Source organism: Geotrypetes seraphini, chromosome 2 (genome assembly GCF_902459505.1).
Source record: "Geotrypetes seraphini chromosome 2, aGeoSer1.1, whole genome shotgun sequence".
Lineage (NCBI taxonomy): Eukaryota > Metazoa > Chordata > Amphibia > Gymnophiona > Dermophiidae > Geotrypetes > Geotrypetes seraphini.
Window position 1 is genome coordinate 314,266,138 of NC_047085.1, and position 27,417 is coordinate 314,293,554.

The 27,417-nt window shown below is 43.2% G+C and overlaps 1 protein-coding gene across 5 annotated transcripts in view; it reads right to left on the reverse strand.

Moving 5' to 3' along the window:
• The window catches only part of COL6A6 (collagen type VI alpha 6 chain), a 274,284-nt gene that overhangs the window by 145,651 nt on the left and 101,216 nt on the right, over positions 1-27,417 (reverse strand). For all 5 annotated transcript variants that reach the window (XM_033930035.1, XM_033930033.1, XM_033930034.1 and 2 more), the window contains 5 exons: positions 26,321-26,923; positions 16,455-17,075; positions 11,716-12,276; positions 5,920-6,477; positions 2,975-3,550 (listed from right to left, as the gene is read on the reverse strand). In XM_033930035.1, coding sequence (XP_033785926.1) covers positions 2,975-3,550; positions 5,920-6,477; positions 11,716-12,276; positions 16,455-17,075; positions 26,321-26,923 — 2,919 coding nt within the window. The remainder of the gene's footprint in view (positions 1-2,974; positions 3,551-5,919; positions 6,478-11,715; positions 12,277-16,454; positions 17,076-26,320; positions 26,924-27,417) is intronic.

A 27,417-nucleotide genomic window follows, 5' to 3' on the forward strand; every position in this document is an offset into this window, starting at 1 on the left:
CTCATCTGTCTGCTTCTGCTGTTTTGCTGTTTTCAACAATAAAATCGTTTGAACATAAATGACCTATTTGGACATCATGGACATTCATCCTTAGGATGCCTAATTTTATTCACCATTTTCGACCACAAAAACGTCTAAGTTCAAAAGATCCAAATCCAGGCCATCTGGACATGGGAGAGGCCAGCATTGTAATGGGCTGGCCACATAGACATATCATCAGAGCAGTGGGGCATCTTAGAAGGCACTGCTGTGAAAGTCACATAAAAGGTGCCAGATGTACATCTCACCATAACCCCTTTATAATTTATGGTGAGCCCTCCAAAACCTACTTTACCCACCTGTCTACCACCCCAATAGCCCTTATAGCTGCAGGTGGCACCTATATGGCAGTATAGTAGGGTTTTGGTGGGCTCACACTTCCCACCATAAATGTAGTGGCTTATGGGATTGGGTCCACCTCTCTATGGCTAACTAGCCCACCCACCAGGCCATTTAAGACACTTCTGTGACGCTCTACTAGGATTTCCTATACCAGGCCTGCATCAGGAGTAACAACTGTGTATATAGTGGATTTGTAATGAATCTTTAAAAAGAAAACTTTTTAAATTACTTTTAAAATGACTCAAGTCGTTTTCCTCTCTTAAATGCTGAGGCGTGGCATTCCAAAGCTGCGGTGCCGTCACTGAAAACATATCATGTCGTCATGTTCCAATAACTTTCAAAGAGGGGACTACTATAAGCTTTTGATTAATAGACTGGAAAGTGCTTTAAGGGATAAGAAATTTATCAATGAATTGAGGTTCATTAGTGGAATGGGTTTTGAATAATAAAAGTAAAATTTTGAAGGTAATACGATGGGAGCCAGTGAGATTTAATCAGAAACAGTGGGGATCGCCGTTAGTATTCTGATTCATTAAGAATCCACTATACCACACAGTTGTTAATCCTGATGCAGGCCTTAGGGGCCGAAACATGAATCGTGTCGAGTCTTTTAAATGTCATCCATTGGTTTCTGGATTAAAGGCTTTTAAACGTGACTCTTGCCATCCAATTTGTGTCTCTCCATCGCTGTTTCCAGGTCATGGAGGATAGGCTGAGCTAGTCCGGGGGGTCCTTTTACTATGGCGTGCTAACTGTTTTAGCACGTGCTAAATATTAGAGCGCGCTAAATGCTAGCGTGTCCATTATAGTCTATGGATGCGTTAGCCTTTAGCGCACGCCCTAATATCTAGCGTGCGCTAAAACGGCTAGCAATCCTTAGTAAAAGGACCCCTGGTTTTATATCATTTATTTTTTTATTAAGCTTTCATAATGTTACAAAAACACATAACATTACAGTAAACTGCAAGAACATAAAACTAAACAATAATTAAATCACATTTAGCAATTAAATCCCATCTTGGAGGATGTACAGTAACTGGTAGAATATAAATAAACCCATAAGAATTGTTTTCAAATGTAATCAGACACAGGGCAATTTGAGATAGAAAATGCCTCCAAATACCAAAATTTTAGGTTTCAGTTGGCGGAAAGCCTGATGTAATTGAGTTGGTCTGGATACATCAGGAAACATACAAATTGTTGGATCACAAAATGGCACTGCTTTCTTTGGGGAAATAAAGTCTTCAAGACTAACACCTTTTTTGTTTTACACTTCCCCCTCCCCATTCGTGGTCTCCGCACTTGCGATTTCACCCATATTTTTGCCTTCCCCCGGCATCCCGGCCTTACCTGGTGGTCTAGCGGGTTTTCGGGGCAGGAGCGATCTTCCTACGCTCCTGCCCCGTGCAGATCGCCAATAGGAAATGGCTGTGGGGAGTTCCCGTCGTAGTCTCGAGAAACTATGGGAACTCATGGCAGCCATTTCCTATTGGCGATCTGCATGGGGCAGGAGCGTAGGAAGATCGCTCCTGCCCCGAAAACCCGCTAGACCACTAGGTAAGGCCGGGATGCCGGGGGAATGCGGGAGGGAGGCGGGGGTGGGTCAGAGCCAGATATTCACGGTATTTCCCTATTCGCGGTCCGGCTCTGCCACTATCTCCCGCGAATAATGAGGGAGAAGTATCATTTAACTTCGATAGGAGTGAAACCAAGACTGGCTCAGCCTGTCCTCCATGACCTGGAGCCATCTGGTAATCCTAACTTAACTAATTAAGGGAGTCTTTTACTAAGGTGCGCTAGCCAATTTAGTGAGCGCTAAATGCTAACACGTCCTCAGAATATAATGGGCATGTTAGCATTTAGCGCGTGCTAATTTTTAGTGCACGCTAAATCGGCCAGCGCGCCTTAGTAAAAGACCCCTTAAGTGCCGACTCTGCTCCCGGAACATCCCCAAAATAGCTGGTTTCGACTTGAGCGCTAACTGTGAATTTTTAGCAGCGCCATCTGGATACTTGCCACTGAAAATGCATGCTTAGCCCTAGACATGTGATTTAAATGGCCTGGCTGTTTACATTCTTTTGAATATCGGGCCCAAACTGTTTCTCTATTAAGAACTAGAGCAGGCTGTATATACAGGACAAAACATTTCTTCAGCATATGATGACCGTATTGCAGCATATAGATGCAAGGTCCGCTGAAAAGAATGCTATTACTAGACAGTTTCAAAAGTAAATTAAAATGTTTTTTATTCAAAGATGCTTTTAATCTTTCTTAATCATTAGTCATGCCTGATGACGACTTTTTTAGACTTGCACTTCTATTCCTGAACCGTATTGGTTTTCCCTTATATGTTTCTCCTGTCTTATAACCAATTGTATTTCTTCCCCCTTACCTCTCGGATCATGTTAGTTGTGTCTTGAGTTAATATGTTTATGAATCATTTTATTTTATTTTAATTTCCTTTGTTTAAATTAAAATAATTCCTTGTACATCGCCTAGGATTTGGATAGGCGATTGATCAAATGTTAATAAAAACTTGAAACTTGAAGCCATGCATGGGCTGAGCTCTACACCAGACAAAGCAAAGACTCACCTGGCTTTGATTCATTGCATATGTTGGAGGTAATGTTTTGCTGTAAATTTTCTAATCCAGTGTAATTCTGCACAAAGAAGCATCGATCAGGCTGCCCCGCAATGAGTTTGAGCTCCTCTTTATTGGCCTCTCCTACTCCAACAGCATAAACGATGACGCCTTCCTTCCTCAGAGACTGCGCGGCGCTTGGGAGCTTGGGTTTATCATCACGTGAGGTGGCGCCATCAGTAATGAGCACAAGGATCTTGGTAACATTAGGACGACCACCATAGTCTGGACCAAACCTCTGCTGGGTATAAATCAGTGCTGTCGCCGTATATGTCAGTCCTTTCACTCGCTTCAAATTAAATATAGCCTGACGAACTTCAGCTTTTGTGGAGTAATTATTCAGTAGGAACTGCTGCTCAGCTCTGGTGCTATAGACAACAGCCCCAAACTGAACGTTGTCTCTTCCTACGACTGAATCATTGACCACAGCCTCCATGAATCTTTGCATAATCAGGAACTGTTCTGGATTGATGCTAATGGAGCCGTCTACTAAAAATATGATATCTGCCTCTTCTGTTCTTTTGCAAGCTGTGAAAAACAAAAAAAAGCAAGAAAACAAGTAGCTCAAAGTGTATATGGGTACAGTAGGGATTTCAAAATTTCATGCATCTTACACCATATTCTGTATGGAAACTCAGTTGCTCCCCTCATCCAGTTATTCTCTATAGCTTGGTCAACACCCAGAAGAATCCTTAACGTGCGCTAATTCAACTAAACCTGCCATCTACAAAGTACCTCCACTACAAGCGAATCTTCCACTCTATGCTAACTTATCTGAGAGTAAAAAACTTGGAATGACCTCCCAGAAGCAATCAGGAAGGAGACAAACTACACCTCTTTCAGGAAAAACCTGAAGACTCACCTCTTTGACAACTAACTGATTCAGATTCTGTCTATCTCCCCCCTCCACCTAGGCCCCTCCTCTTACATTTCCTCACCCCCTTCCTTACTCTTCCTTTCTGATCTGCCGCCTTGAGCTTGTATAGGTTTGTGCGACTCACAAATGGAAGATTAGATTAGATTAGATTCACTGCTAGGAGTCATGTTTCTGTATAGGGATACCATATTGGCAAATGACACTGGCACGAGCAGAAGCGACCGGGGATTGCTCCCACCATGGGACCCACTAGACCACTAGTTACATGTCAGTAGGCCCCTTGAGGTATGCAGTGAGGATGTGACTGGAGGGTTGGGGTGGGGGAAGCACCCCTTTAAGATGTGGTTGGGAGCAGCAGCCATGGATTTGAGGTCTGGTGCCTCTGGGATGATAAAATATATTTTTCCTCATAATGTGACTTGTGCTCATTACAAGTTGCATTATAAAATTTACATAGTAATGAGCTGCTTTATATGCATTTGCATTAGGTCTGCATTTTGATTAAAATTTGAAATTGCAATTAATCACACAATTAATGGTATGTTATTTTCCCCCACTCTAGCTCCTTGTGACTCGAGGCAGTGAAGGGTTAAGTGATTTGTCTAGACTCTAGAGCAGTGGTTCCCAAACCTGTCCTGGAGGACCCCCAGGCCGGTCGGGTTTTCAGGTTAGCCCTAATGAATATGCATGGAGCAGATTTGCATGCCTGGCACCTCCATTATATGCACATCTCTCTCATGCATATTCATTAGGACTATCCTGAAAACCCGACCGGCCTGGGGGTCCTCCAGGACAGGTTTGGGAACCACTGCTCTAGAGTCACAATGAGTTGCATGGGACAAAAATGTATATATATACACACACATAGCTTTAATCGTGCGATTAATCAGAATTACAATTTTAATCAAACTGCAGCCCTAAAAAAATAAAAGGTAACGAAAAGATAAGAAACACAAAATTCAAACTGAAAAATTACAAACTAATCCCCCACTTTTACAAAACTGTGGTGCGGTTTTTACCGCCTTGGCCGACATCGCGGTTTTGTAAAAGGGGGGGGGGGAGGAGAGAGGGGTAAAGAATCGAATACAGTATGCAAAATAGCTATAAACAGCCTTACAGTTTTCCCTTTGTACTTCAGAAAAGGAAGCCTAATTTGCATGTTGTGCATCTCATTATTATGTACCCTGTGGTGATCTGGTTATTGCTGTCTTACAGTAATTTAACACAGATTAATGCCCTTTAAAATGCCCTAAGGGGCAGATAACATGACTTAGAGCTCTAATGCAGTTTGATAACTACCCCTCCCCCACCCAACCCTTTATCACTAAAGAAAGGTTCCTTTTACTAAGCTGCATTAGTGTTTTTAGCACACGCATTTTAGCGCGCACTAAACCCGCGCTACGCGGCTAGAACTAACACCAGCTCAATGCTGGCGTGAAGGTCTAGCTTACGGGGCAATTTAGCGTGTGCTACAACCGCTATCGCAGCTTAGTAAAAGGAGCCCCAAGTCTTAGTACTTTTGATGTTTTAGGGGATATTATGGAGGTCTTGCATAGAGTTCCTGTAAGATCTATAAGACAGCACAGAGCCATATTTAAAAAAAAAAATAAAAAATGATACAACAGATTTGTTCCGTGACAGACAGATGTATGTGACAGAATCAGTCATTTGTTTCTTTCATGTTTTGTTTCCATCTCTTTATGGTGCTCCCCTTATAGCCTTAACAGAAATGTATTTCATAAATGACATTCCATGAATTCAAGAGACACTGAACCCCTCACAAGGAATGAGAGACTGAAATCATTTCTACCACACCCTGACAAAAGATGAGGTTCATTTCTGTTGTTGTATGTACAAAATTAACTCTTTTAGACGCTCTACCCCAACAAGAGCATGATATTTGCAACTGAACAAAAAGTTGGTGCCTACAGGAAAGAAAACCTTTAAATTATGAAATTTTTTTTAAAAAAAAATACCCTGCAAAGAAGGCTTTCTGCATGTAATTGAAAATATAACTTACGATCTGTTGGGTTACAGATTTCAAACAAAAGCTCATTGTCCAAAAATGAAAGGGAATCAAAGGTTTCCTCAAAAAACACTTTTTCCTTCAAGCCTGCAATCTCCACAAGTTGAGTATAGTTTGCCTGAAGTATTCCGATGGCAAATGTGGTGATGCCTTTGTTCCGAAGGGCTTGGGCAGGCTGAGCCACTTCATCTTGTGCCTCTCCGTCTGTAATAACAATGAGGTACTGCTGGGTATTGGGTCTCCCTCCCTTTGCTGGGTCAAAGTAAGAAGAGGCGAAACGTAGGGCTTCCCCAGTCAGGGTTCCCTCCTGCATCTGCCTTATATTGTCAATTGCATTATGTATGTCGGCTTTTCTGTGGTATCTGTTCAGTGGGAACTCTTCTTGTGGCTGTGAGCTAAACTGGATCACACCAATTTGAACACTGTTGGCTCCAATGTCAGTTTTCTTTATGAGCAAATCCATAAACTGCTTCATCTTCTCAAAATCGTCAGGGTGGATGCTTCCGGAGCTGTCAACCAGAAACATGATGTCTGCTTTCATGTTTTTGCAGGCTGAAAGACAAGAACAAGACCAAAGAGGAGGAGATTAGGATGCATTTATACAGCATTTGCTAAACACTTAAAACATGTGCACAAATAAACCCTAGAAACAAGTTTGGAAATCTCTTCTGTCAACATTTTAGAAGATGAAATTATTCTTATCTGCTCATTTCCTTTCTTTCAGTCCTACTAGCCAGTATAGACCGGTGGGTTATGTTCCCATACCAGCAGATGAGAGGTACTAGGGCTGATTCTGTTTAATATATTTGTGAGAGACATTGCTGAAGGGTTAGAAGAAAAAATTTGCCTTTTTGTGTTTGACATAAAGATAGCCAATAGAGTGTGTTATGCCTCCTGCAGTCTTGGCCTGGTTGTAACAGGGCTGTAAGATATGTACACTGGCTGCCGATGGAGGCGCGCACAAAGTTCAAGCTAGGATGTCTCTGCTTCAAAGTATTAAATGGTCTAGCCCCAAAATACATTACAGATCTCTTCTCATTCCCAACCAACAGACACGAAAGAAAAACACACATGAAATTTGTCTCCCCACCGGCTAGAGGGTGCAAATATAAGAGACACCATCAACAACTGCTATCATATCAAGCAGCCATATGGGGTAAAGACCTAGAAAAACTAATTGCACAAACAAACAACTATGAAGAATTCAGGAAACACCTAAAAACTTATCTATTCTTGAAATACCTAGGCAACGAACCGGAACATCAACCCCCCTCGTAACATCATCACATACCTGATCTTGCAAACTGTTAACCCCAACCCCTAACCACTAACTATGAACACTCTATTCAGTTTACGGAACATTTCTACTTCTGTGCAAACAGCTTGGCACTTCCTGGCCTTGCAACACACAAACTGTTGCTAACATTATTAATATTATCAGATGTATACTGCTATACTCTTTAATCCACTGTACGAGATGTATACTGCTATACTCTTTAATTCATTGTACGTAAAGTTTCCCTTTATTGTATTGAGATGTACACTGCTATACTCCTTAATTCATTGTACGTAAAGTTTCTCTTTATTGTATTTACATTTCCTTCATTGTATTCACAGTTTCTTTTATTGTAAACCGCCTAGAAGTCGCAAGATAGCTGGCGGTATATAAAAATAAAGTTATTATTATTATTATTATTATATAATTCAGTATTGTTATAGGACCTTACTGTTATAGTTATTTCCTGCCAGAACATGTGAGATAGTATTTTGGTAAATGTAGTCTGAGAGATGTTTCAGTTCCCCCTGCTTGCCTGTATAAAATGTTTCTATTGGTCTTTATTCTGCAAGACCTCTCCTCTCTCTCTCAGCTAAACTTGAATTCTTTGTCTCTTGCTGTGTGTCCTGGCCATCTCTGACCTCTGCCTGATAAGGTCATTCAAGGTGCTTCCTTTCCTCAGCCACCTAGAGCTAACCTCAGTTCTGATTGGCCTCTCTCTGGCACCCCTCTCCCCTTACCTGGGTGGGTTCCCTGCAGGCCCTGTGTGCCTTTGTAGTCATGCTGTAGCCCTGCTGTGTGTGTGAGAGTGAGTCCGCTGGGACAGATAGAGAAACTGCTTGAAGTGCTTGTATGTAAACCGCGTTGAACAAAAAAGCAGGATACAAGTCCTAATCCCTTGAGGTCAAGAATGGGCTGAAAGATCCTCCTTTTATAGTAACCCCGAAGTAAATGGAGTAGTGGCCTTTTCCTATTCCAGAGTGTAGCCAGAGTCAATGACTTCCAAGATTCCCTGATCCAAGGTCATCTAGGCTCAAGAAGAGGCAGAATTGTCCACCCATCTCTATATCTGGGGAGAGGGCTCGCATCCCTTCATTAGGGACCTCTATCTAAGGCGGTGATGAAAGGGAAATGACCATCATCCCTGCCCCTCATTGCCCTCAAATGGCTGACTTCTTTGAAATTTTACCTCCACTGCTGTTGCTTCCCTTCAAACAGCCCCAGACTTTAACCACAGATCTAGACCTAGTAGACTTACAACAGATGGGCTTAACATGTCCTCTAGCAGCCACTATGATCCCGAGAGATTTCCTGATATCCTTAAAAACACAGAAAATCACCCTTAAAAGGAAGCTTGCTGAGATGCATCTTAGACACTGCATCTTCAGACCAACCAGTGTCAGCCACCATCGCTGCAGCCACAGAGTAAGCTGAAATTCTAGGAAATGCCAGGAGTTTGTCTATGTCCTTCCAGGGCAACAAATATAGCCTGCCAATCACTTTGGTTACCTTGAGCACTAAATCAGGGGCTTCTCACTCTACAAGGCTAATCCGAGCTAAGGCATTGTGGAATAGGAAAGTGGTAGAAACGTCTGCCCACTTGCACTTGTAGGGATCTGGTCTACATTCCCTTACTGGGGACCTCTACCTGAGGTGGTAAAATGTCATTTAGGATTGGGTCTCCATTGATAACCTCTGGCTGGAATACTCCCAGAATATGGAGTGCCTCCAACATTTGTTCAATGAGAAATGGAAGCTCCTCTTTCCTGAAGAGTCTAACTACCAGGAACTTATCTTCTTCATCCCCAGGGGAAAGTTCCTCTGGCTCATGTGAACTTCCCTTCAAAAAGTGAGAACCAACATCCTTAAGGACTCCCCAAGCCTCATCCCATGTGGAGATGGATTATGCAGGGCCCCAACTCTCAAAACCAAAACAAAACTGCAGGGAAATGTACATAATGCAGCGCCTCTGTTGTTCTATTGTCCTTTGATATTCAACTTTTGGAAGTCAATATGGGGCAGATTAATATAATACTGGAGTCATCATTTCCATTGACATATGAGGTAGTCATATGTGGAACATTATTGCATATTAAGCCCCCCATGAACCACTATAAAGGCCGGCTTTTCCTAATTATGACCGGGATAGCCATACAAATGGTAACTCGTAATTGGAAAAATTATGATCGCCTCAATTTTCCTTTTTGGTGGGCAAATTTATGTTCAAACTATAGGTATGAGAAAATGAATGCTGACATGTTGGGGCATAGCAATTTATTTAAACTGGTTTGGGGCCCGTTGACGTCTTTTATTTCTTCATTATAGTTGTCTTTAATTTTTGTTTATTTCCACACACATCCAGGGAAGGGTGAAGGGGGGGGGGTTATTTCTTTGCTTTGTCTTAATCCTTGATGAAGTGTAATGGAAGGAAAGGGGGAATTTATTCTTTATGCAGTGTTATTGATTATGATTATAAGTGTTTAACTTGCTGATTAATGTAAATATACAGTTATTGCACTTTTGTTGGTCTTAAAAATCAATAAAGATTTATAAAAAAAAATAATAATAAACCAACACCCAATAGGTATACACAAAGGCAGAACATATAGAGGGGCATAATCGAAAGGGATGTCTAAGTCTGTTTGCATCCAACTCATAAGTTGTCCAAAGTAAAAAACAGCCTAAGACACATTTTCAAAAAATTTGTCCAAAATTTTTTTTGTTTCAAAAATCGTCTAATTATACATCCTGCTGATCTGATTGTCCAAGTCGCTAAAGTGTCCATCTTTATACCTCATTTCCATCCAACTTTTCATCCAAGTCAAAAACGCCTAGAACAAGCCTTGTTGGACATGGGAGGGATCTGCAAAATGATGGACTGAACACCCAGACATGCCACCTAAATAGTGGGGTACCTTACAGGGCACTGCTGTGAACTTCACAAAAAGAGTGCCATGTCTTCTCCTCACTACAGCTCCCTTATAGGTCATGGTGAGCCCCCCCAAACCACCTCCAGAATCCCCTAGACCCACTTATCTACCACCCTAATAGCCCTTATAAACTAAACTAAACTAAACCTTAGGTTTATATAACGCACCATCTCCGTAGATACAGAGCTCGGCACGGTTTACAGTATTTAGGATGAGAAAGGAACTCCAGTGGAGGGTTTAAGGATTTGGTGTAAAGAGGGTGGGGATGGGTGGGAGAGGCCAAAAAGGGGGGGGGGGAAGTGTTACTTATCTGCCAGTACAAAAGGGTTTTGGGGGTGTATAGGGGAGTGCACATGTTTAAGTATCAATGCAGTGATTACAGGGGCTTATGGGCATGGGTCCTCCTCTCTATGGGTCCCTAACTCACCCCCAAGACGACTTAAGCCGCCTCTTGTGCTGCATGATTAGACTTTCCTATGCCAGGCAGCCAGGTGATGATGGTCTGGAGGCTGAATTTTAAAGGTGTGATTAATATTTTTATGGGGGGGGTCGGTGATCATTGGGGTAGTGTGTGGGGGTCTATATTATGTGTTTGCAGTGCATATCTGGTGACTTTAGGTGGGTTTTTGTGACTTAGATCATGTTTTACATGGTCTAAGTCACAACGTCCAAGTTCCGTCGATCCCAGCCTGTATCGGTTATACATGCTGTACGACTACGTCTAAGCCGGCCCACGTCCCGCCCAACTCCCGCCCTCGACACTCCTCCCGAAACGCCCCGTTTAGCTTTGGTCATTCAACGGCACTATGAAGGCCTAGGTCGTTTAGAAATACGTCCAAAACCCGTTTTTATTATCGGCACTTGGACATATTTGGGAAATGTTCATCCAAGTGTCGACTTAGGCCGTTTTTTTGGACGTTTATCTCTTTCGATTATGAGCCCCTCAGCATAATGAAACCCCTCTAATATCCATGATAAGCTTCAGAAGATTAAGCACTAGGATAGGAACCCTCTAAAATTGAACAAAACAACTCTCCCCCCCCCCTTCATCTATACCCAGTGGAACCTATCTTAGACCCAGCATCATAATTATAGAACAGTTCACTGTAGCACATGTGGATACATATTTTCAACAATAAACAACTCTTTTCACAAAGAAGTGCATAAGGTCTAAGTTTCACTATTATTCAATACATCACATCGTTATGTTTACATATACACTAGCCAATCAAACATGAAAGGAGGAAAAAGCCTCAGACCATGTAGCGCAAGCCAGCTCTAGTCAGAGGCTTTTTCCTCCTTTCATGTTTGATTGGCTCGTGTATATGTAAACATAACAATGTGATGTATTGAATAATAGTGAAACTTAGACCTTATGCACTTCTTTGTGAAAAGAGTTGTTTATTGTTTTTCACTTTACTGTGTTGTTTTGGGAGAAATATTTTCATACAAAGTTCCATACATTACTATGGTATTTTGTGTGTGTGAGTGCTTTGAAAATGAGCCCCAAAGCAATATTTGAGAAATGAACATCTGAAATATTTTATAGGCACTGCTATAATTAGTATAGCAAAAAGCTCCTACCTTCTGGTGAGCAAATATCCCGCACTAATTCATTTTTAATCAGCTTCAGGGAATCAAAGTTATCCACAAAAAACATTTTGTCCTCAGAGCCTGCTATCTCTTTTAACTCCTTTTCAACCGCATTTTTGATACCAATGGCATATATAGTGATGCCTTCTTCTCGCAGTTCTGCCGCTGGTTCAGCCACTTGGTCTTGAGATTCGCCATCCGTAATCACCACCAGGGACTGGGGAACTGTACTGGTGCGGTCACTGGCAGCTTTAGCAAAAAGAATTTTCATGGATCTTAGAGCCTCTCCGGTATTGGTACCACCTCCCAATTGATCAATTCTTTTAATTGCTAGCCGTACATTTTTTTCAGTGTTGTATTCTCCAATAGTGAACTCAATCTGAGGTCTGTTCGAGTACTGGACCACCCCAAAACGAACCTTGTTGGCACCAATTTGGAACACCTTAATCATTTCATCCATAAATGCTTTCATGTCCAGGAAATCTTCTGGGTATATGCTGCCAGATCCATCAATCAGAAAATAAATATCTGCTTCTTCTGTGTTTACACAACCTTGGGGGAAAAAGAACAAGCATAATTTATTATAATAAAAATTACAGGAGTCTATTTACAATCTCCCTCCTTTACAAAGCCACACTACTGCCACATTAATGAGATCTTGGATTAGTATTTTCTGAGTATGTAAAAGATTTTATACTTACCAGAAACTTATTTTTAACAAGAGAATCATCATTTTGTACGTTTGATAAGCGGAATATCAAATTTTAAATAAAACTTTAAACTTGACTTGAAACCATAATTCTATATATAGATTTTTAGCGTTGTTTTTTTATGAGCTTGTTGCTTTAGGAGGTAGTCTCTTGTTTAAAAGAATAGGTCTGTTTGACTATGACCTCTAAACTAGAGAATGACATGGGGGAAAAATTTGGTCCCTGTCCCCGTGAACTCGGTCCCCGTCTCCACCTCATCCCCACAAGCTCGGTCCCCGTCCCCGCAAACCATCTGATCCCAACCGCCTTGAATAGTTTTATACTGAACTTATTTTATTAAAATATAAAAAGAAACAATATTCTGTACAATTGTCATTTTATAAATCAGAGCTCTGGCTTCCAAACTAGAGGAAGAGATCTTCAACTGGCAGGGCTTTATTTATAAACATTTACCAAAACAGCTACAATATTACTTTATCTGGTTTCTGCTTTCCTCATCTTCTCATCATTCTCTTCCTTCCATCCGCCGTCTGCCTTCTCTCTTCTTCCATATGGCATCTGCTCTATGTCTGTACAACAAACTGTCTGCCTCTCCCGTCCATCTCTCCCTCCCCCTCCCCCCCATAGTCTGGCATTTTCCCTTCCATCTCTCCCTCCCTCCCCCAGGTGATTTTTAGCATCTTTCTCGTCCTTCCTCCTGGTATCTGTCTCCTCCCCCACCCCCAATGCTCTGGTAGCTCTCTCTCCTCTCCCTTTCCCTACCTTTTCTTTTCTGCTTTTCCTTCTCAATTTGTTTTCTATCTCTTGTCTTCTTTCTTACTTCCCAGTCCTCAATTTCCCTCACCCCTTCCAGTATCTCGCTAACTCTATCCTCATCCCCCAATCCTGCATGTGCCCTCTTTTCTTTATCCCCTCCTTCCATCCAGTATGTGCTCTCTTTCTCCTCTCCACTTCCTTCCAAAGTCTTCTCCCCTCTCTATACTCTCCCTTTAAGTATCTGTTCCTTCTCTATATCTCCCCTCCCATCCAGTGTCTGCACCCCGTTCTCTCCTCCCTATTTCCTTCTAATGTCTTCTCCCTCTCTCTCCACGTTCAGCATTTGCTCCCTTCTCCCTCCTCCCCACTTCTCTTCAGCATTTGTTCCCCTCTCACTCCCCTCCCCACTTCCATCCGGTGTTTGCTCCTCCCTCTCCCCCCACTTCCCTTCAGTGTCTGCTCCCCTCTCTCTCCCCTCCTCACTTCCCTTCAGCATCTGTTCCTCTTTCTCCTCCCCCTCCTCTCTCCACGTTCCTTCAGCACCACTCATCCTCTCTAAGGGTGTAAAGGCAGGGGGGTGGGTCAGTATAATCAAAGGGTGGGTCCTTAGAGTGGGCAGACTTGATGGGCTATGGCCCTTTTCCGCTGTCATTTTCTATGTTTCTAACCTCTTCCCCTCGTCGGGCCATCTCCTCCCTTCCTCTCATCTTCACAGGCACTTTTCAGAGTTTTCTCTTTCTGAGGTGTCCAGAAGCGGCAACCATTCTCACGTCCTGTGTGACTGACCCGAAACTTCTCCTTTGACGCACCTTCCTGTTTCCACCTGGGCGGCTCACCTCAGAGAAGAAGCTTCGTCAGTCGCGTGGGACTTGTGAGAACGGTTGCTGCTTCTGGACACCTCAGAAAGAGAAAACTGAAAAGCACCTGTGAAGGTGAGGGGAAAGGAAGGAAGAGATGCCCGGACTGCGGGGCCCCTTGGAGCTGTGGGGCCCAGGGCAGATTCCCTATCTTCTCTTCCCTAATGCCGGCCCTGCCTGTGTCAGCCCCTTCACGGCTCCCATGGAGGGTCTACCAGCCTCTTCGAAGCTACATCAGAAGGAGGGACTTCGGAGCAGCCCTGCCTGCAGGAAACTTCAAAGAGACTGGTAGGCCTACCCCGGGAGCCGTGAAGGTCGCAGGTTTGTTGCGGGGTTTTGGGCCTCCAGTGATCGTGAGGGAGTGAATGTCATGATTGTAAGAGGAGGCTGCTGACTGGGAGGGGTGGGAAGGGAGGCAACGCAGCAGATACTTTACTGCAGGGACAAGGCTATTCACCCAACCACCATACATGCATTATGTAGATGGAGATGCCAAGACATATGACAGCACCATCATTGTATTCAATGACCTGGGATCCAACACTTGAAGTATGGACCCACCTACAAGTAGCTTTGTGGGTACTTCAGTAATACTGCAAGGCTATCACTAGGGAAGTGGCAGCCATTTTGAAGTGGGAGTGGTGATGGGTAGAAGAAAAATGGACATAACTCCTGTCCTTTCTCTGCTAGGTCACTAGAGATTTGAAAATAGACCCAGGGAGGGGGAGCCTACAGATGGTGTAGGATCCTTGCTGTTCCAGGGAGTGGGAGGGAGGGAGGGGATCAGAATTAGTGGGATGAGAAGGAGGGAGAGGGCTTCAGAATTTGGGGGGGGTTAGATGCTCTTCTGTGCAGGGATGGGGGATCGAGGGATGGGATCAGATGCTCCTTCAAAGAACTAAGAAGGGGATGGCAATGCTCTTTGATGTCTTTGTTGGGGGGGGGATTGGGTGGGAGGGGAGATCAGAGGATTTCAGGCTGCAACATTAAGTTATGTAGGTGTTGGCTAATATGCGGTGCCAGCACATGCATAGCTAATTGGCCAAAGTTAGGACTGCTGTTTATGTGGTCCTATATGCCCAGTTAGCTAAATAAGCACTAGCACTGAATATTGCTGGCACCTACATAACTCCTCCCCTACTCTGCACCCGGAATGTTCCTCTTGTGCCTGGACTTAAGATGACTGGTTAGTGCTAATATTCAGCGCCACTGCCTGGTTAATCAGCAGGTGGCTGACTGAGCATGATTTAAGGGGCAGGAGTCACTCCTTCTCCCTTAAATCGCATTGAATATGAGGCCTATGATATAAAGGATACATATACATATATGTACCTTGATAAAAGTGCACATCTGAAAGCTTCTGCATAAGTTTGCCTGTAAAAATGGTTGTATATGCTAGTTAATGCTATCACTGCAAGTTCAAACTGATTGTCAGGGCTGGCTCAAAGATTTATGACACATTGAGCCAACTTTGATGGCAGCATTCCTCCCCCCCGGCAGTGTCCCCCCCCCCCAAGCAGCCTCTCTTCCCCCCCGAATTGTTTTCTCCCCTTCTCTCTCAAACCCCTAGTCTAGCATTGCTCCCTCTCCTCTCTCCCTCCCTCCTCCTTTCCCCATGGCCCTCTAAATTTTATCTTGCTTGCCGTTGCTTTCAGCCAGCCCTGGATTTTCCCTCTGTTGTATCCTTCTAACAGGAAATTGCATGTGGGATGCAGCAGAGGGAAGAGCCGGGGCTAGCTGAAAGTAGCCTGCTGTGCATGCTGTTGCTACTGGCAAGAAAGGTAATGTTTAAAAGGCCAGGGGGGAAGGAGGAGGGAAGTAATGCTGGACTAGGGGCTGGAGAAAGAAAGGGAGAAATGTTTTGGACTGAGAGAGAAGGGGGAGAAAGCTTTGAACCAGGTGAAGCACTGGCGGTAAGCTCAGGGCCCAGGTATTTTGGCACACTGTTTCTCTGGAATAGGGTTGCCAGATTTCATTTTTAAAAAAAACAGACACCTGGCTCCGCCCTGTTCTATTCCCCAGCCCCACCCCCATATGAACCTCCAGTTTCCTTCCCTGAGCTCGGGGCAGTGCCTGGAGGGCCTCTGTGCATGTGCATATGTCAATGTGATGATGTCACTTGCATGCACGCGTTCATTTGATATCATTACATCGACATCCGTGCATGCGCAGAGGGCCTCCAGACACAGCCCCAAGCTTGGGGATTTCTAAAACCCAGACAAACTACCAGGTTTTGGAAACCCTCTGGGCACCTGGACAGTCCTCTAAAAAGACAGCTGGTAACCCTACTCCGGCAACCTGAGCTAGGGCCTCACCTGGGCCAATGGTTTAGCCAGCCCTGCTGACTGCAATAGCTTCAGTTTCCTGTAACTTGCAAAGACATGGCCTTTCAGGACGTGGCTCTTACCTAGTTCGAGTGTACGTAGCATAATCGGTTCAACAAAAGCATTTGCCAAAATTTCATGGCAAAGCCGCTTCTTTATTTTCAGTTCCAGATTAGAGAGTTGCAGGAAAGACTCCACGTTGGAGACATGCTTTCTTGATGGGTGCGAGGCAATCATTTTCAGTTCATTCTTCGTGGCATTCTGGAATCCCACAGCAAAGACTTCAACGCCAGCCCGTCTGAGCTTAGCAGCCGGAAGGGCGAAGTCATCCATAGACTGCCCATTGGTCAGGACTACTGCGATCTGCTGTACTCCGTTTCGTGCTCTGCTACCTCGTTTCCTTGTGAACACCTTCTGTCTCAGGAAATTAATGGCAGCGCCGGTGTTTGCTCTCCCACCCCTGTAGGGAAGTTTGGTGATGTAGTCCAGGATTTCATATTTTTCATAGAAGGCATTTAGAGCAAATTCCAGTCTAGACTCGTCACTATAAAGCACCAAACCAACTCTCACTTTTCTCTTGCCGATGTCCAGGGCACTGATAACTTTGTGCAAGAAGATTCTTGTCAACTGAAAGTTATTCACACCAATGCTACTGGATTCATCAATGAGAAATACTATGTCAGCTACAGAAGCACTGGAACACACTGAAGATAAAGAAAAGAAAAAGGAAGTTAGTTGTTTCAGTATGCACCATAATAATGTTGCAGAATAATATAATTGTATAAATTATTATCAATAAATGACAATTCTTAGTGCAAAAAGAGGAAAACAACTCATTCTGTAGACCAAGGGCTGCAACCCAGTTGGATTTTCAAGAATTCTCCATTGAATATGCATGAGATCTATTTATATGCACTAACTCCATGGTATGCAAATAGATCTCATGCATATTCATTGTGGAAATCCTGAAAGCCGGAATGGATGAGGGTCGAAGTTGGCCATCCCTTCTTTTTAAAAAAAAATTATTTATTCATTTTTATAACTTACATCAAGTGCATCAAAAAGTAATACCATTTTGACTTAAATACATCACTTGAAACTCTACAATTCTTTAAATTACATAGAATTATCCCGTTCCCTCCCTTCAATACCTCATAACGCATACACCATATAATAAAGTCCCCCCTCCCCCCACCCCATTCTTTCATTTGCACATATCAGGGAAAATAATACCTATTCCTTACAATAATTTATTAATGGCCCCCACACATCTTGAAATTTATTAAAATTTCCTTTCTGAATAGCTAATGTTCTTTCCATTTTATAAATATGACACATTGAATTCCACCAAAAACTGTAATTTAATCTATTCCAATTTTTCCAGTTACAAGTTATTTGTTGTATGCCGACTCCTGTTAAAATAAGTAAGGGTTTATTATTTTTTGAAGATATTTGGCTCTTAACCCTCATAGACATACCAAATAATACTGTATCATACGATAATGCCACATGATTTTCTAATAAACTATTAATTTGGCCCCAAATTGATTTCCAAAAATCCATAATAAATGGACAATAGAACAATAAATGATCTAGAGCACAGTTCTTCAACCGCCGGTCTGCAGAAAATTCCTGCCGGTCCACGTAGGACCGGCGAGATCAACATCTTCAATTTCCTGCCGGTCCGCGCAGGACCGGCAAGATCGATGAGCTGTAGTTCACGCAGGGCCGGAGAGATAATGGGGAGCCTCAGACAGTGTGCTTTCTCCCCTCTCAGCAGCTCTCCTTACTTACAAGCGCAGCGATTCAGGAAGGAAGCCTTGGGGCTTTTGCTGAGTCGCGGCCACCTCTGATGATGCAACTTCCGCTTTCCTCAGAGGCGGTGTGACCCAACAAAGGACCCGAGTCTGCCTTCCTGAATCGCTGCGCTGACAAATAAGGAGAGTTGCTGGGAGGGGAGAAAGCCACTGTTAGAGGCTGGGAAGCTGCTGGGCATGGTGGAAAAAAAAGGGACAGCTGCTACTGGACCTGGAGAGGGATAAGGAGAGATGCTGCTGGGAGGGGAGGAGGGAAAGGAGTCTGGGAAGCTGCTGGGCAAGGGGAAAAAAGGACAGCTGTTACTTTACCTGGAGAGGGATAAGGAGAGATGCTGCTGGGAGGGGAGGAGGGAAAGGAGTCTGGGAAGCTGCTGGGCAAGGGGAAAAAAGGACAGCTGTTACTTTACCTGGAGAGGGATAAGGAGAAATGCTGCTAGGCAAGGGGAAAAAGGGACAGCTGCTACTGGATCTGGAGAGGGATAAGGAGAGATGCTGCTGGTAGGGGAGGAGGGAAAGGAGTCTGGGAAGCTGCTGGGCAAGGGGAAAAAGGGACAGCTGCTACTGGACCTGGAGGGAGGGAGAAGGAGAGATGCTGCTGGGAGGGGAGGAGGGAAAGGGAAGGGAAGAGAAGAGAGTTACTGCTGGACAGGGGGAGGAGGGAAGGGAGAAGAGAAAAGGAAGGAAACAGCTGGCAGGGAGATAGGAGGGGAAGGGGAGAGACAGGAATGAGATGGGAAGGGGGGTCAGCAGAGAAATTGAAAGGGACAAAGATGCTAGATCTGGTGTAGGAGAGATAAAAATGAAGAGAGCAGTGAAGCTGGAGTGAATCGTGTAAAAAGGAGAGAGGGGCATAGGCAGGATGGAAAGGGGAGAGGGGCATAGAAAGAAGACAAATACCATATGGAAGGGGGCGAGGTCAGACAGTAGATGGAAGGGGCAGATGCTGGATTGAAGAGACAGAGATGGCAGATGCTGGAAGGAAGAGAGTGAAAAGAAGATGAAAGCAGAAACCAGAGACAACAAAAGGTAGAAACAAATAATTTTATTTCTATTTTGTTATTAGAATATATCAGATTTGAAATATATATCCTGCTAGAACTGGTGTTAGACATAACTGGGGACTGCAAAGTCCAGGCAGTGGCTTAGGGCTCTCTCTAACCAGGGGGGCAGTTGCCCTAGTTGCACTCCCCTAACCCTATTCCTGCTATGTGTGACTGCGGTATTCTGTTAGCATGATATTTCTGTGTAGCATTCTGTAATAATTTGGCTTATTCAGTTTTCTTGATAGTAGAGGGGATATAAGTGGTACCTCGGTTTACGAGTGCACCGGTTTGCGAGTGTTTTGCAAGACAAGCAAAACATTTGCAAAATCGGTGCCTCGGAAACCGAGCATGGCTTGATTTACGAGCACCCCCCCCCCCCCCCGCAATCCGGCACCCCCCCTGCGATCCGGCACCCCCCCTGCCTCGAACCGGCACCCCCCGCCACGATCCGACCCCCCCCGACACGATTGGGCATCCCCCCCGACACGATCCGACATCCCCCCCGACACAATTGTGCACCCCCCCGCCGCTTCTTACCCTCATCTGGGTACTCTTGAAAATCGGCCTTCTCCTCTGCTGGGCCTTGAGCATCTGAGCATGCTCAAGGCCCAGCAGAGGAGGAAGTCGATTTTCAAGAGTGCCCAGATGAGGGTAAGAAGCGACGGGGGGGTGCCCAATTGTGTCAGGGGGGGATGTCGGATCGTGTCGGGGGGTTCCCAATCGTGTCGGGGGGGATCGGATCGTGGCGGGGGGGGTGCCCAATCGTGTTGGGGGGGTTGGATTGTGGTGGGGGGGTGCTGGTTCAAGGCAGGGAGGGTGCCAGATCGCAGGGGGGGTGCTTGATCACGGGGGGGGGCCTTCGAAGGGAGCAACGCCGGTTCTCGGGGGGGGGGGAATGCATCAAAGCGAGTTTCCATTATTTCCTATGGGGAAACTCGCTTTGATAAACGAGCATTTTGGATTACGAGCATGCTCCTGGAACGGATTATGCTCGTAATCCAAGGTACTACTGTATGTGAAGGGGAGGGGAGACAGGGGTTTTGTTGATCCTTGCTCTGTATTATTTGTATTTATAAAATGACAATTGTACAGAATATTGTTTCTTTTTATACTTTAATAAAATACATTTAATATAAAATCGTAACTGAGGCTTGTGCGGATAGGATCAGATGGTTTGCGAGGACCGAGCTCACGGAGACGGGGTGGAAACGGAGTTTTTAAATTTCAGTCCTAGTAGTTTGCCGGTCCACAAAATAATTTTTTTTTCCGCCGGTGCATAGGTGTAAAAAAGGTTGAAGAACACTGATCTAGAGTCCCTGCTTCAAGATGACAATGCCAACATCTATCAGACTTAGAGCAATCTAATTTTTTTAATGCTCTATGCAACAGAAAAAAAACATGTTTGTCTCATAGATGCAGACATTGTGCATCTCATCCTCCAAATGTCTCTTAGACCAGTCTTTGGTTTTTTATTCACAAATCCAGATATTAATTTGTACCACTGAGTGGCCTGGTGTCCCAGAAAATCCACCTGAAAGCATAAGAACTCTAAGCTATATTGATTATTAAGATTTTTCCATTCAGGGAACCCCGCCTGAATGGCCTGCTTCAGTTGCATCCATCTAAAATTTTGTGATTTATTAAGGCCATATTTATGTTGCAACTGTGAAAACTCAAGCAGTTTACCGTTAGAAATAACATCTTCTAATACACATATTCCTGCAATCATCCAATGCTTCCAGATGACCTTAAATCCATCAATTTGAATCTTGGAGTTCAGCCATATAGTTTGATTTGTTGAATTGTGAATTGGAATAGGTGATAAATTACTCACACATCTTATTGTTTTCCATGTGTCTATAAATAATCTATTTTCCTTATATAATCTAAGCATTTTGATACTATGTACCTGGCATAATCGCAGAGGAAACATGAGGTGCCATTCCAACTATAACCAATCCAGTATATTATCAACAGGCTCTAGAAGGATCCAATACATACCCTGGCGCATAATATAGGCTTGATGATACCTATAAAAGTTTGGAAAATTTACCCCATCCTCTGTAATTGGTTTTTGTAGAGATACTAAAGCAATTCTAGCCTTTTTGCCCAGCCAAATAAATTTTGTAAGAACAAAATTTAACTTTTCATAAAAGGACCCCTGAAAAAAAACTGGTAACATACTCATTTGATAACAAACCACAGACAAAATCATCATTTTGATAGTTTGAACTCTCCCCCACCAAGAAAGATGTAAAGGATTCCATTGCTCACACATTTCTGCTACTTTCTGTAATAAAAATTTTTCATTTACTTTCATCGTTTCTTCCAACGTGTTTTTTATCCAAATGCCTAAATATTTTATTCCATCCTCTTTCCTTAGAAAGGGGAATGTTTCAAATAATCCTTATGTACAATGGACATTGTGTGGAAGAACTTCTGATTTACTCCAATATATGTTGTCCCTGAAAATTTTCCAAATTTTTCTATTAATTCTAGTAAGCTTGGAATGGTTGTTTCTGGATTTCTCAAATGAAGCAATATATCATCTGCATAAGCAGAATCTTTATATTCCCGATCTGAATAAGGAATACCCTGTATCTCCTTCACTTGCTGAATAGCTAATAACAAGGGTTCTAATACAATATCAAAAAGTAAAGGAGACAACGGACAACCTTGTCTAACCCCCCTCTGCAAACTAATACTTTCTGAAAAATTATTATTAATAAACATTCTAGCAGTAAGGGAGCTATACAATGTTTGGATCATTTGTATAAATCCTGAACCTATACCAAACCATTCCATTGCTTAATACATGAAGGTCCATTCTACCCGATCAAAGGCCTTTTCTGCATCCAAGGATACAGAAAAGGCCGGATCATTCATGGCTTTTGTTAAATTTAACATATGGAAAGCCAGTCTGGTATTATTAGAGGAATGTCTCTGAACAACAAATCCTGTTTGATGCATACCAATAATAAAGGGGAGAGCCTTAGCCAAACGTATATCCCTTCTATAGATAGATGAAAATGCCTTGCTGGCCAATTATTTTAACACACCAAGCAGTTCTTCAGAAACATTCTCTCTTTGGGATTGTCCATTTGCTGTCAGCATTTCATTTCATTTATTACGCCTGTGTCTTGCCTGGACAACAAAGCTGCAAGCGAGTTACGCGATTAAGGAGCAGTCAGTAATGTCAGCTTATCACTCACTGTATATCTCCCTAGAGGAGAACCAAGCCAGTCAGGTTTTCAGGATATTTACTGTACAATCCTGGTTTTGTGAAACTAGTCATTTATCAGGTCTGTTGACTATGTTCTAATGTTGGAAGATGGATCTTGTAGCAAAGTGAAAATTGAATTGGAACATCGGATACAAGAATTTGGGAAGATATTTAAACACTTTTATTGGCAGCTTTGGACATTTATGGAGAATTTTTAAACAAGGGGGGGAGGGCTTTCCTTGTTTCATTGTGTTAGCTTAATATGTTATCTAATACGAGTACCCCTCCTTTACTAAAGCGTCGCGTGGGTTTTAGCGCCGGCAGCGGCGGTAACTGCTCCGATGCTCATAGGAATTCCACTGCTGGCGCTAAAACCCGCGCTACGCGTATGTAAAGGAGGGGGATAGTGATGAAAATTGTTGAATATTTATAAATGTTTGACATGCATAAATGCTTTGATAAATAAATGATTAAAGATTTGAATGTTTGTAGATCATAGCTTCTTTTTAGTCGAGGTATTGATTTAACTGAAGCTATAAGAGTAATTATTGTCCGGTTGTGTTTGTAGGTTGGTAAATCAATGAATATTCATGAGATAAATTTGCATGCAGTGCCTCCATTACAGGCATTTTTTCCATGTTGATATCCTGAAAACCCGATTGTCTGAGGCTCCCCCAGGACAGGTTTGGGAAGTATTGCCCTAGAGCAGTGGTTCCCAACCCTGTCCTGAAGGGACCACCAGGCCAGTTGAGTTTTCAGGATAGCCCTAATGAATATGCATGGAGCAGATTTGCATACCTGACACCTCCATTATATGCAAATCTCTCTCATTCATATTCATTAGGGCTATCCCGAAAACCCGACTGGCTGGTGGTCCCCCAGGACAGGGTTGGGAACCACTGCTCTAGAGCAGTGGTTCCCAACTCTGTCCTGGAGGAACACCAGGCCAATTGGGTTTTCAGGCTAGCCCTAATGAATATGCATGAAGCAAATTTGCATGCCTATCACTTCCATCATATGCAAATCTCTCTCATGCATATTCATTAGGGCTATCCTGAAAACTCAACTGGCCCATTCATTTAGCAGCGGGGGGGGGGGGGTCACCAGGGCCAGGAGGGCTTGGGTTTCCTCCTGGCCCGAATGAGTTGCGAGGGGGGGGGGCTGGTCACCGGGGCCAGGAGGGCTTGGGCTCCCTCTTGCCCCGATATCGTCAGGGGTGCCGCGGTTGGCCGGGGCAAGAGGGCTTGAGCTCCCTCTTGCCCCAATGTTGTCGAGAGGGGGGGGGGGTCGCGGTTTGACATGGCAGGAGGACTTGAGCACCCTCCTGCCTGGATGGTTGGGGGGGGGGGGGGATTCTGTAACAGGTGTTGTTTTTGACAGACACCGGTTACAGAATCCAGCTTTTAGGCGAAGGACTGGCTCCTCCTTCGCCTAAAAGCCCTTCTGTTGGACGTTTGTAGCTTAGGCGTTTTTTTGTTTCATTATGGCTGAAAAGTGTAGACGTGGTGTGGGTGTACTTTTAGACGTAGTGGTGATTGGACGTTTAGGCAGAGGAAGGCCATAATCAAAACAAGGACGTTTGGTTTGGTTATGGACACTTTCCCTGCTTCTGCGTTGAACGTTTAAGGACTTAGGCCAAAAGGGGACTTAGATGCTTTTTTTGATTATGCCCCTCCACGTTATTAACTTATTGATTATAAAACAGAAGTATGAATTGATAACAAAAGTTAAAAGTGTAGATTAATAATGCTATACTGGGAATAATGAAGAACACCACCACCAGGAGCTTTATGATTCAGGTGGAGGTCTGTACTCCCTTATAGTAATAGCATTATGTGTTATATCTAACAGAAAAAAGAAGAAAAAATGAATTACTAGTGAATCCAGCGATATTATTGGATGAAGAACTGGCATTTGCTCTTGAAAAGAAAGTGTTAGCACAGCACACAGCACTGAAGCTATCAGCTATAGTGGCTGCAGAGATACTATTATTGTCCTAACTGTTGACTTTTAAAACCAGAAAAAAGACAACTTTGGGCAGAGGATAGAAACATGATGGCAGATAAAGGCCAAATAGCCCATCCATTCTGCCCATCCACAGTAACTATTATCTCTTTCTCTCTCCGAGAGATCCCACGTGCCTATCCCAGGCCCTCTTGAATTCAGACACAGTCTCTGTCTCCACCACCTCTTCCGGGAGACTGTTCCATGCATCTACCACCCTTTCTCTAAAAAAGTATTTCCTTAGATTACTCCGGAGTCTATCACTTTTTAACTTCATCCAACGCCCTCTCATTCCAGAGCTTCCTTTCAAATGAAAGAGACTCAACTTTTGCTTTTGTATTGAATGCTGTTTTTTGTTTAGGAACTGTAAAACTCCCTTCTCTCTTTTTTTTTTTTTTACTGTATATGTATCAACGATGCTTGAATACATTAAAGCAGCAAGTTCTTCTAACTCGTAATGGGGATTATTTTAGAAGCCTTATTCACAGTTTCCACATGGAAACAAGATTCACATGTAAATGGCAAATTTAGAAAGGGCCCAATTTACTTGCAGATAATTATAAAATAGAGCAATTGCACGGGGCGTGTTGCAATGTGGTCTGGTTGTGGCCTGGGTGGGTCCAAAATCTACATATGCATTTACTGTTTCATGAAAGAATTGCATGTGTAGGGCCCAATAGTTCCAGATGGAGATTTACAGTTGCTCCCTGGTGCGTATATGATTTCAAAAGTACTTTTACAGCCAGCCCTTTACAGGATGAATTAAGGGAATTATCCTCCTTAATTCACTGTTGACTTCCCACTCCAAATTGATAAAAATTAAAGATTGTGGCAGCATTTATACATGTGGGTTTGCAAAATGGTTGACAATCATGTGCCATTTCTGACCTTTATACTTACACATAAGTGTTGGTAGGTATATATGCACACTTCAACATTTCCTCCTTTCAATTTTCTTTTGTGTATATTTATATAATGGCTGCCAGGAGTATGTGCTAGGGAAGGAAAGGTTAGGATTGCCATTGTAGCTGTGGATTTGATTATTACGAATTGTCACAAAGAAGCCCCTGTGCCAGAGAATTGGATTAAGGATGTGTGCTAGATGTAATTTACTTAGATTTTAGCAAAGCCTTTGACACGGTTCCTCATAGGAGGCTCTTAAACAAACTCCATGGGCTGAAGTTAGGGCCCAAAGTGGTGACCTGGATTAGAAACTGGTTGACGGACAGACGCCAGAGGGTAGTGGTAAATGGAATTTGCTCAGAGGAGGGTCAGGTGAGTAGTGGAGTGCCTCAAGGATCTGTGCTGGGACCGATTCTGATCTACTATGTTACTATGTTAGAGGAAGGCTACTAAAATGGTGCATGGTTTTCATCATAAGGCGTATGGGGACAGACTTAAAGATCTCAATATGTATACTTTGGAGGAAAGGTGGGAGGGGGAAGATATGATAGAGATGTTTAAATACTTTTGTGGCGTAAATGTGTACGAATCAAGTCTCTTTCATTTGAAAGGAACCTCTAGAATGAGAGGGCATAGGATGAAGTGAAGAGGTGATAGGCTCAGGAGTAATCTAAGGAAATACTTTTTTACAGAAAGAGTGGTAGATCCATGGACCAGTCCCCCGGAAGAGGTGGTGGAGACAGAGACTGTGTCTGAATTCAAGAAAGCATATAATAGGCACATGAGATCTCTTATAGAGAGGAAGAGATAATGGTTACTTCAGATGGGCAGACTGGATGGGCCATTTGGCCTTTATCTGTCATCATGTTTCTGTGTTTCTATGACAGTGCATGGAAAAATCATGGACTTTCTGTTATTATAAGCCTACAAGTAGTTTGATACCACAAAATGTACTGTACCTGCTGGTGGTTTTGCTGGAATGGCAAACTGTTGCTGAATTGGGGCCTGAAAAACTTCAAGTATTTCTTTGGATCGCTGATTGATACTTTGTGGGCCCATGAGCTGGAAAGCAAAAGGTGGAGTGGCAATGATGTCCAGCTCATTCTTATCTGACTTCTGTACTCCAACAGCAATGGCTGTAACACCTGTGGTTTTCAGTTCTCGGGCAACCCGCTTCACAGAATCCTCTGATTTCCCAGATGTTATGACCACTGCAAACTGAGGTGTGCCTTGTGTGAGACGGCTTCCCCTAGCATCGGCTGAAAAAAACGTGAGGTGCAGCTGCTTCAAGGCATTTCCAGTCATCAAGCTGCCTCCTTCAGATTTAAAGTGCTTCCTGATGTGGTTCAACACCTGTTCCTTAGTGTGATAGGTGTCCAGCAAAAATTCAGTCGTCAAAGTGGCACTGTACTTAGCCAGTCCAATTCTGTACTTGTCAATTCCTATGTCCAGCTGTTGAATAATTTTGGAGAGGAAATTCTTTACTTGCTGGAAGGCAGAAGCTCCCATATTTGTAGAGGTGTCAACAAGGAAAACAATGTCTGCATACCTTCTTGTATATGCTAGATGACAAAAAAATGTGAAAACAATTTATCAATAACTAATTATCTGTAGATATACATTCATGTTACATATATTATGACATTAATGTTTTATAGTGTCAGGAACAGGAATGGAGTCATTACTTTTTAAAAGTACTTAAGATAAAAATAGAACTATAGGCTTCAAAAGTAGTAAAGAAAGAGTAAAAAGTCTTATTGAAAAAAAAAATACTCAAGTAAAAGTAATAAAGTACACCCTCTAAAAATGCTTTTTAATTACAAAGTAAAAAGTATTCTTAATAAGTTCAATGCATAATTATTTTAGACCTTCTTATTTAATTTTTTTTATCAAACGCTGAGTTAAGGCCCAGCAGTAGTAGATGTTCAGAATGGTTATTAGTCAGGAATTTGGGGTAAGAGGTCCTTGGATGGGCTTCAGAGCTGGCCTCGGGCTGGCTATGGTAATGCAGCTCCTGTGGCTCTACAAGCTGGCAGAGCCTCTTTCTCATTGGCTT